This window comes from Oncorhynchus tshawytscha, linkage group LG18 (genome assembly GCF_018296145.1).
Source record: "Oncorhynchus tshawytscha isolate Ot180627B linkage group LG18, Otsh_v2.0, whole genome shotgun sequence".
In the NCBI taxonomy this organism is placed as follows: domain Eukaryota; kingdom Metazoa; phylum Chordata; class Actinopteri; order Salmoniformes; family Salmonidae; genus Oncorhynchus; species Oncorhynchus tshawytscha.
In genome coordinates, this window is record NC_056446.1 from 35689489 (window position 1) to 35700238 (window position 10750).

Sequence of the window (10750 nt, forward strand, 5' to 3'; positions counted from 1 at the left end):
ACAAAACCAGGGCTGTAGGACCTGTCTCATTGACTGAGATGTCAAGAAAGCCTTATCAACGCCAGACCTCTTCCATTTTAGCAATAATTGAGTCAAAATGTTTTGACCATGACAGCTTGCTTGCTATCTAGTGCCCAGCTGTTTTAGTCACCTCAACTTGCTCAATTGGCCAAATTATTCAATAATAAATAGCTTTGAGCGAGTGATTTGTCCCAAAAACGATGCTTTTAGTTTTTGGGACCAAAAACTAGTAGCGTATGCCTTTCACCTTGCATTAATTGATTGTGACGTGGGTATTCATACGGTTTGGAAACGGATAATCTGTGTGTTTGTCCTGGTGTGTGATCACCCTCTAGTGGTGGCAATAAGTTACTACATCCAAGTGTCTCCTGAATCGGTCACTGGCAAAAAACACTTGGGGGAAGAAATGGATGACATCTGAGAGGAAGAGGCGAATAATATATTAGTATTATCTATTATAATGTATCACCTTTGATTGCAAACAGTATTGAATGACAAAGTGCTTTGCAAAGTTTGGGCGGTACCTACCATGTGACAAATAGAACACTAAGAATAAAGGAATTCACAGTTATGAAGGGAGAGGGTACACAAAAGTTTTTAATGAGTAAATCAAATCAAATGTTTTTAATGAGTAAATCAAATCAAATGTTTTTTAAATGTTTTATTTAACCATTATTTAACTAGGCAAGTTAAGAACAATTTATAATTGACTTTCAACCTTCGTCTCTCCCGAGCCCGTACGGGAGTTGTAGCGATTGAGACAAGATAGTAGCTACTAAACAATTGGATACCACGAAATTGGGGAAAAAAAGGGGTAAAATTCAAAAAACAAAAAATATATTTAAAAAAAATAATAATAAATAAAAAAATACAACAACACACATCACGACAAGAGAGAAACCACAACACTACATAAAGAGAGACCTAAAACGACAACATAGCAAGGCAGCAACACATGGAAACACAGCATGGTATCATGTGACAAATGGTATTTGTTACGTGCACCGAATACAGTGAAAATAATTTACAAGCTCATTCCCAACGATGCTGAGTTAAATAACAAAATGTTTAAACACATGAGAAATAAATCACACACGAATTAAATTATATACCGTGTGAACTTCTACCATATCATTGTGCAGGGATACGTGGTGATTGAAGTAGATACAGAATGTACAAGTAGGCAGGGGTAAAGTGTCTATACCGTGGGTGCACTGTATGTGCACATCCGCTGGGCTCAGACGTCAGTTCAACGTCAAAGCAATTCAGAAATTGTAAAACAAAGCAATTTGATTTTGTGAGCATTCTCAATCATTCAATTTCCAGTACACAATGTAATAATATATTTCCCAGTACTGTCAAAGCTGAAGTTGAACCGCGTTCATTTGCCAAACGTTGTCGAACGTTGCAGATAGAAATTCCATGAATAGAGCCTACACATGAGTCCTTGTTCTTTTTGTCAGAAATGCATTTGAATGATTCTACATAATACATTTCTATCTGAACGTTCCAACACGTTGTGTCCTGCTGAACTCGTCCCTGTTTTCTCCTGGACGATATTCCCGCGGAATCTCGCGGTAATGACCGGGTTGACCCTGCCCTATGTCTCGCGCACTCGCAGCTCCATGCTCGGTATATAAAGGAGGACAACGGCGGGTGAAGGACGGCTGGGAAGGCAGAGTCCGTGTTTGTAAATAAGACCGTTAAAATCTGTGTTTTATTTACAAAAGTTATGCCGTCTATTTTTAAGTGTCGTACCCAGTTGTTTTAGATCGTTTTTTAATTTATTTTTTTGCTGTTATTCCTCGCTTGATTTGTGTGGTTTTACACTACGCGTAATGGCGAGCTCGGCTAACTCGAATCAAGTGGTAAGGATCATTGTCAGAGGGTAGTCAGTAAGAACTGATGATGGCAAACTGCTAGCTGCCAGAAAAAGGTTGGCATTTTGAGTGGAAGCATATTAAAAGGGACTTTAGGGAGTGTTGTTGGCAAACAGTGGATGTTCTCCTTAATAAAAATGATAGCCATAAGTACAACAATCGGCCATTTTAACCCCTTTTCGAAACCATTTGAATCCTCTGCATTTTTCCTGAATACAACTGGTGAATGGCGTTGCTAATCTGGGCTAATCTAAACCAGAAGACAAGTCTTTGGTTAAATTAACGACATAGCTCGCTAAATAGTAGAATGTGACTTGAGCCTTTTTTATTTGCAATGTAGACTGATTTGCAATCTTGGCTGCCAGCTAACTAGCATGCATCAGCCTACATTACCTGGTGCGTTTCCAGGAATGTGTTTCCTAGTTTAGAAATGGGTCTAGTGTTACTAATACCTAACGAGTAAGAATTGCGTTGGGGTATTGTTCCTCCAATTCAATGAGAGCTGGTAGTTTGCCTCGACGTAAGGTTACAGTTGGAAGCACCTTCTCATCCAATGCGGATGTTAAATTCCAATTTTATCACAATTCATCTGTCAGACAGAAAGTATTTGCTTGATCATTTCAAATCATGTTCAATGCCTCAGCCCACGAACAAGGCTGCTAACGTCAGCAAGCCGTCCCAAGCCAAATGTCCTCTTTCCTATTCAACATTTTCTTTCGCTGGCCCCCCCATCTCTAAAATTACATTAACTCACTAAAATAACACAATCTAGATACCAGCCATTCAATTTACATCCATCATTTGAATAGCGACTCCGAGCACCAGGCAATGGTCGCTGACCCCCGCTCGGTAAAAAACCGCGTCCATGTCTCCTCTCTACGGTTGTGACCCTCCTCCTTTCCGCAGCTCGGTTTTATACCGCCATATTGGCTCTCTAATATAGACTGCCCGGGATGGGAAGGCGCTTCTCGACGCCACGTCACCGGCTCTACATATAAACATCAGAGCTTTTTATAGTAGGGAGGGAGACTGAGGTCCACCACAACGGACACCGACGAATAAGGACACTGACCTGTGTCCATGCAACCATTTTAGTTTGGGCCAATAATGGTCGATTGAAATGTGTATTTTGTGCAAGGCCGATTGAGTTTAACTAGCTACAACTGATCAGTGTCTTTCGATTGTTTACGTTTTGAGTATACCATAAATGCCGATTGATGTTTATGGTGTGAATGCTCGCTGGTCTTTCGATGATCTGTTAGCTAGGTGGCTGCCAATGCCATGGCTATCATGAAACATCAGTGTTAAATAGATCTAGGTGTCCCAGGGATGGGGAACTGGCAGGCGGCCCAATAAAAAATCCAAATGAATCAGTCAGGGTCTCAACTTACTGTTGAGTTAGAATAAACAAGATGCAATTTTGAAATGTTGGTTGTGCATCAGCAGTCACTCAATCATCCCAAATGAGATCGGACAATTCGTCTAGCATCCAGGTATCTAAACGTGTAGTAAGCATGGTGGAATTACCAACTGGGGTGGGGCCCATTGATCATCAGTTGTCATATTAAAAACAGCAAACATTTGCCTCCATCCTATGGAAAAATGTGTAGAATTGCAGGAAATTAAGCTGTACAACTGCACATTTTATCTCTGCCCCATGGCATGAAATTAGTTATCAAATAGCTAAATCTCTCTGCCCCATTGTAAAACGTATTGAATTGCAGCAGACTTGCTTTAGAACGGCAGCATTTTCTCTACTCCCCTTGGCTAAATGTGCAGAATTGCAGGAAAATAACATGAAAACGTTTCTCTTTGCTGTCACTGGGGGGCTGAAATGTTTTACTTGCATAATTTCATCGTTTCTAACTGATTTAACATAGTTAGGAATGGCACGTTTATTCTGTTGCCGTTTTGGGCTTTTTGGGCGTTTTGGGCTTTAGTTAGTTTTGAATATGTTATGGTATGCAGTTTGAATACGTGTGACTGAAGTTCAAAGGTCGTCAAGCTCAAAATTTACATAAAAAAAAAAAATACAAAATATTGGATCATTTGTTAGCCAACATTCTTTACCGTGGTACATTTCAGTTGTCACCATGTGAAATAAATATACTTAAGCAATAATGCAGTTAACGTTAAATAATGCAGCACCCAGCTAACATTAGGCAATAATATGCCGTTGATGGTATATTATGGCCAATATACCACGGCTAAGGGCTGTTTTTACGCAAGACGCAACTCTGAGTGCTTGGATACAGCCATTAGCGGTGGTATATTGGCAATATACTACAAACCCCTGAGGTGCCTTACTGCTGCTATAAACTGGTCAACAAGGTGAGTAGAACAGTGAAAAGTACATCACATGATGAACAGTCGTTGTGCTGACATTGCTTCCAGAGGCAATTTTGGAACTTGGTATTGAGTGTTGCAACCGAGGACATACAATTTTTACGCGCTTCAGCACTCAGTGGTCCCAATCTGTGAGCTTGTGTGGCCTACTAGTTTGTGGCTGAGCCGTTGTTGCTCCTAGACGTTTCCACTTCACAAAAACAGCACTTCCAGTTGACCGTAGCACCTCTAGCAGGGCAGAAATTTGACAAACTGACTTATTGGAAAGGTTGCACCCTATAACGGTGCCACATTGAAAGTCACTGAGCTCTTCAATAAGGCCATTCTTCTGTCAATATTTGTCTATGGAGATTGCATGGTTGTGTGCTCGATTTTATACACCTGTCAGCAATGGGTGTGGATGAAATAGCTGAATCCACTAATTTGAAGGGATGTCCACATACTTTTGTAAACAGGGCATTCAGAAAGTATTCAGACCCCTTCCCCTTTTCCACATTTTGTTATGTTACTGCCTTATTCTGAAATGGATTAAATAAATTGATTTCTTCATCAATTTACACACAATACCCCTGTAATGACAAAGCAAAAATAGGTAAAAATAAATAAATAAATCCCATTTACACAAGTATTCAGACCCTTTACTCAGTACTTTGTTGAAGAACCTTTGGCTGTGATTACAGCCTCAAGCCTTCTTGGGTATGACACTATAAGCTTGGCACACCTGTATTTGGGGAGTTTCTCCCATTCTTCTCTGCAGATCCTCTCCAGCTCTGTCAGGTTGGATGGGGAGTGTCGCTGCATAGCTATTTTCAGGTCTCTCCAGAGATGTCTGATTGGGTTCAAGTCCGGGCTCTGGCTGGGCCACTCAAGAACATTCAGAGTCTTGTCCCTAAGCCACTCCTGCATTGTCTTGGCTGTGTGCTTAGGGTCTTGACCTGTTGGAAGATGAACCGTCACCCCAGTCTGAGGTCCTGAGCGCTCTGGAGCGGGTTTTCATCAAGGATCTCTCTGTACTTTGCTCTGTTCATGATCCTGACTAGTTTCCCAGTCCCTGCCACTGAAAAACATCCCCACAGCATGATGCTGCCACCACCATGCTTCACCGTAGGGATGTTGCCAGGTTTCCTCCAGATGTGACGCTTGGCATTCAGGCCAAAGAGTTCAATCTTGGTTTCATCAGACCAGAGAATCTTGTTTCTTATGGTCTGAGAGTCTTTAGGTGCCTTTTGGCAAACTCAGTCATGTGCCTTTTACTGAGGAGTGGCTTCCGTCTGGTCACTCTACCATAAGGGCCTGATTTGTGGAGTGCTGCAGAGATGGTTGACCTTCTGGAAGGTTCTCCCATCTCCACAGAGGAACTCTGGAGCTCTGACAGTGACCATCGGGTCCTTGGTCACCTTTAACCAAGGCTTTTCTCCCCCGATTGCTCAGTTTGGCTGGGCAGCCAGCTCCAGGAAGAGTTTTGGTGGTTCCAAACTTCTTCCATTTAAGAGCGATGGCGGCCGCTGTGTTGTTGGGGACCTTCACTGCTGCAGACATGTTTTGCTACCCTTCTCCAGATCTGTGCCTCGACACAATTCTGTCTCGGAGCTCTACGGACCATTCCTTCGACCTCATGGCTTGGTTTTTGCTCTGACATGCACTGTCAACTGTGGGACCTTTATATAGACAGGTGTGTGCCTTTTCAAATCATCTCCAATCAATGGAATTTACCACAGGTGGACTCCAATCAAGTTGTAGAAACATCTACAACTTGATTGCCTACACCTGAGCTCAATTGCAAAGGGTGTGAATACTTATATAAATAAGATATTTCTGCGCAAACATCTAAACTTGTTTTCACTTTGTCATAGGGTATTGTGTGTGGATAGATTTTTTTATTTAATCAGTTTTAGAAAAATGCTGTAACGTTAACATGTGGAAAACGTCAAAGGGTCTGAATACTTTCCAAATGCACTGTATATAGAGGATATTTTTTTGTCATACATTCAGGGCTCAAACCACCCCGTTTATAATATACATTAGAGCCCTTCTAACAGTACTCTGTATGTTTTCTCAGCCTAAACTGTACAGGTCTGTGATTGAAGATGTTATCAACGAGGTCCGGGAGCTCTTCCTGGATGAGGGGGTGGACGAGCAGGTCCTCATGGAACTCAAAACGGTACAGAACACAGAACTCTTCCTTCTAGTGACATTTCATTCTAGAATGTCGTTCTCTCTTGTCTGCGCTAGTGTTGGTTTCCCTTTTGTAGCTCCCGTTTGATGTAGTTTCCACTGATAACCTCTCTGTCCCTGTAGTTTTGTAAAAAGTAGAATAGACAATACAAATGTCAAAATGGTGGTCAACAGTCTACCCTCCATTTTAAAGTTCCCTGTCTTTTAGCTGTGGGAGAACAAGCTAATGCAGAGTAAGGCAGTGGAGGGCTTCAACACAGAGGAGCAGGCTGCCCTCCAGGCAGCAGCCCAGCAGCAGGCACAACAGGCCCAGCAGGCCACCCAGCAAGCCCAGACACAGCAGGTCCTCCTGCCCCCGCAGCAGCAAGGTGAGTCCCAGGCATCGGCCCTGACACACCACCTCTGTTGTTCCCGGTAGACTACATTTGATGTGTTCGACAGGCGGTCCAATTATTTTATTTTTCACTCATTTGTATTTTGATCAATCACATCAGATCTTTTTCAGAGCTGATCTGATTGTTCAAAAGACCAGTGGGAAAATATTAGTGGGAAAAAGATCAGAATTGGGCTGCCTGTCTAAACGCAGCCATAATGGGCTGGTTTCCCAGACATAGATTAAGCCTAGCCCTAGCCCCAAAAAAGATATAATGTCTAATGGAGATTCTCAATTGATTATGCTTTTAATACTAGGATTTGGCTTAATCTGTGTCCAGAGGGGTATTTTACCAAGCAGGTTTGAGGAGTTAGCGAGGTAACTTCGGTCAACTCTGAGTTCAACTCGGGATAACCGTTCAAACAAAAGTGGCTCACCTTTTAAGCCAGGTAAGTTTCTATGGCAACGAATCCTTCAGAACTAACCTGCTCCGGGGCAGGCTAACTCACAGCTAACTCCACTTACCCTGAATGAAATGACTGAGCCAACGGTTGAGGACCGATGAAATCAGATTCCCCCCCTCTTGCAAAGATTGCGTCATCATCCCCTTCATTTGAGGAAGACGACTGATTTTTAAATATGTTATTCATCAGATGTTTTTTTTGTGTTTTAAAATAGTCACGTTAAAATATTCATGAGAAATGCCTTTTGAGCTTCACACACAGCTTCACACAGTATGACTTAATACAATTATTGATAATCATTAATAAGCCCACCAAAGATAGCATTAACGATAATTAATAACATAAAGATGTGTACTTCTAAGAGTCTATATCACCCCATCGCCTGCTGGAATTTACAATATAATTTTTCTTTCATTTCAATGGACTCACCCAATGATTGATGATTCAGCATTGTTTCAATGAAGAGTATGGTTGTTCGACTAGCCATGTGCGACTTGTATGCACAGTTACAAGCCTGCTAGAGTTGAGCGTCAGGCGGACGAGCGAAGTCCACCGTTATAGTACGGATGAAGCCTTTAACACCTCTAATTATCCTATTTCATCCCTACTGGGTCTACCTCCTGTGTATTTCATCCCTACTGGGTCTACCTCCTGTGTATTTCATCCCTACTGGGTCTACCTCCTGTGTATTTCATCCCTACTGGGTCTACCTCCTGTCTATTTCATCCCTACTGGGTCTACCTCCTGTCTATTTCATCCCTACTGGGTCTACCTCCTGTCTATTTCATCCCTACTGGGTCTACCTCCTGTCTATTTCATCCCTACTGGGTCTACCTCCTGTCTATTTCATCCCTACTGGGTCTACCTCCTGTCTATTTCATCCCTACTGGGTCTACCTCCTGTCTATTTCATCCCTACTGGGTCTACCTCCTGTCTATTTCATCCCTACTGGGTCTACCTCCTGTCTATTTCATCCCTACTGGGTCTACCTCCTGTCTATTTCATCCCTACTGGGTCTACCTCCTGTCTATTTCATCCCTACTGGGTCTACCTCCTGTCTATTTCATCCCTACTGGGTCTACCTCCTGTCTATTTCATCCCTACTGGGTCTACCTCCTGTCTATTTCATCCCTACTGGGTCTACCTCCTGTGTATTTCATCCCTACTGGGTCTACCTCCTGTCTATTTCATCCCTACTGGGTCTACCTCCTGTCTATTTCATCCCTACTGGGTCTACCTCCTGTGTATGAGAATCTTTGGACCATGAAAAGCGCTATACAAAAACCCACAGTTCCCTGGAACACCTACCTACACCCCTTTAAAGCCACCTACCTACACCCATTTAAAGCCACCTACCTGCACCCCTTTAAAGCCACCTACCTTAGCCCATTTAAAACCATCTACCTACCTCAGCCCATTTAAAGCCACCTACCTTAGCCCATTTAAAGCCACCTACCTCAGCCCATTTAAAGCCACCTACCTTAGCCCATTTAAAGCCACCTACCTACCTTAGCCCATTTAAAGCCACCTACCTCAGCCCATTTAAAGCCACCTACCTACCTTAGCCCATTTAAAGCCCATAGCCCATTTAAAGCCACCATTTACCTACCTTAGCCCATTTAAAGCCACCTACCTTAGCCCATTTAAAGCCACCACCATTTAAAGCCACCTACCTTAGCCCATTTAAAGCCCACCTACCTACCATTTAAAGCCCATTTAAAGCCACCTACCTTAGCCCATTTAAAGCCACCTACCTTAGCCCATTTAAAGCCACCTACCTACACCCCTTTAAAGCCACCTACCTACACCCATTTAAAGCCAACTACCTACACCCCTTTAAAGCCACCTACCGTAGCCCATTTAAAGCCACCTACCTTAGCCCATTTAAAACCATCTACCTACCAGCCCATTTAAAGCCACCTACCTTTCGTAGCCCATTTAAAGCCACCCACCTACCTTAGCCCATTAAAGCCACCTACCTACCTTAGCCCATTTAAAGCCACCTACCTACCTTTTAAAGCCCATTTAAAGCCACCTACCTACGCCCATTTAAAGCCAACTACCTACCTTAGCCCATTTAAAGCCACCTACCGTAGCCCATTTAAAGCCACCTACCTACCGTAGCCCATTTAAAGCCACCTACCTACCTTAGCCCATTTAAAGCCACCTACCTACCTTAGCCCATTTAAAGCCACCTACCTACCTTAGCCCATTTAAAGCCACCTACCTACCGTAGCCCATTTAAAGCCACCTACCTACCGTAGCCCATTTAAAGCCACCTACCTACCGTAGCCCATTTAAAGCCACCTACCTTAGCCCATTTAAAGCCACCTACCTTAGCCCATTTAAAGCCACCTACCTTAGCCCACCTACCTTAGCCCATTTAAAGCCACCTACCTTAGCCCATTTAAAGCCACCTACCTTACCATTTTACCTACCTTAGCCCATTTAAAGCCACCTACCTACCTTAGCCCATTTAAAGCCACCTACCTTAGCCCATTTAAAGCCACCTACCTTAGCCCATTTAAAGCCACCTACCTAGCCCATTTAAAGCCACCAGCCCATTTAAAGCCACCTACCTACCTTAGCCCATTTAAAGCCACCTACCTACCTTAGCCCATTTAAAGCCACCTACCTTACCATTTAAAGCCCATTTAAAGCCACCATTTAAAGCCACCTACCTTAGCCCATTTAAAGCCACCTACCTTAGCCCATTTAAAGCCACCTACCTTAGCCCATTTAAAGCCACCTACCTTAGCCCATTTAAAGCCACCTACCTAAAGCCACCTTAGCCCATTTAAAGCCACCTACCATTTAAAGCCACCTACCCCATTTAAAGCCACCTACCTTAGCCCATTTAAAGCCACCTACCTACCATTTAAAGCCACCCATTTAAAGCCACCTACCTACCTTAGCCCATTTAAAGCCACCTACCTACCTTAGCCCATTTAAAGCCACCTACCTTAGCCCATTTAAAGCCACCTACCTTAGCCCATTTAAAGCCACCTACCTTAGCCCATTTAAAGCCACCTACCTACCATTTAAAGCCCATTTAAAGCCATTTAAAGCCACCTACCTTAGCCCATTTAAAGCCACCTACCTTAGCCCATTTAAAGCCACCTACCTAGCCCATTTTAGCCCATTTAAAGCCACCTACCTACCTTAGCCCATTTAAAGCCACCTACCTACCTTAGCCCATTTAAAGCCACCTACCTACCTTAGCCCATTTAAAGCCACCTACCTACCTTAGCCCATTTAAAGCCACCACCTACCTTAGCCCATTTAAAGCCACCACCTACCTTAGCCCATTTAAAGCCACCTACCTTAGCCCATTTTAGCCCAAAGCCACCTACCTTAGCCCATTTAAAGCCACCTACCTACCTTAGCCCATTTAAAGCCACCTACCTACCTTAGCCCATTTAAAGCCACCACCTACCTTAGCCCATTTAAAGCCACCTACCTTAGCCCATTTAAAGCCACCTACCTTAGCC

The 10750-nt window shown here is 43.2% G+C and overlaps 1 protein-coding gene and 1 long non-coding RNA gene across 4 annotated transcripts in view; one reads left to right on the forward strand and one right to left on the reverse strand.

Annotated features, from left to right (window-relative positions):
* Window positions 1-1637: 1637 nt before the first annotated feature.
* LOC112217942 (transcription initiation factor IIA subunit 1) overlaps window positions 1638-10750 on the forward strand; it is a 24316-nt gene continuing 15203 nt past the window's right edge. For 2 of the 3 annotated variants that reach the window (XM_042300988.1, XM_042300990.1), the window contains exons 1-3: window positions 1639-1889; window positions 6307-6408; window positions 6631-6790. In XM_042300988.1, coding sequence (XP_042156922.1) covers window positions 1860-1889; window positions 6307-6408; window positions 6631-6790 — 292 coding nt within the window. In that variant the 5' untranslated portion in view covers window positions 1639-1859. Of the gene's footprint in view, window positions 1890-6306; window positions 6409-6630; window positions 6791-10750 lie in introns of all 3 variants that reach the window. The other variant, XM_042300989.1, reaches the window with a different exon arrangement.
* The window catches only part of LOC121839993, a 1340-nt gene continuing 213 nt past the window's right edge, over window positions 9624-10750 (reverse strand). Inside the window, exons 2-8 of the long non-coding RNA XR_006079289.1 lie at window positions 10332-10383; window positions 10166-10289; window positions 10107-10130; window positions 9937-10036; window positions 9843-9894; window positions 9694-9797; window positions 9624-9656 (exon numbers count right to left, since the gene is read on the reverse strand). This is a non-coding gene — a long non-coding RNA (uncharacterized LOC121839993). The remainder of the gene's footprint in view (window positions 9657-9693; window positions 9798-9842; window positions 9895-9936; window positions 10037-10106; window positions 10131-10165; window positions 10290-10331; window positions 10384-10750) is intronic.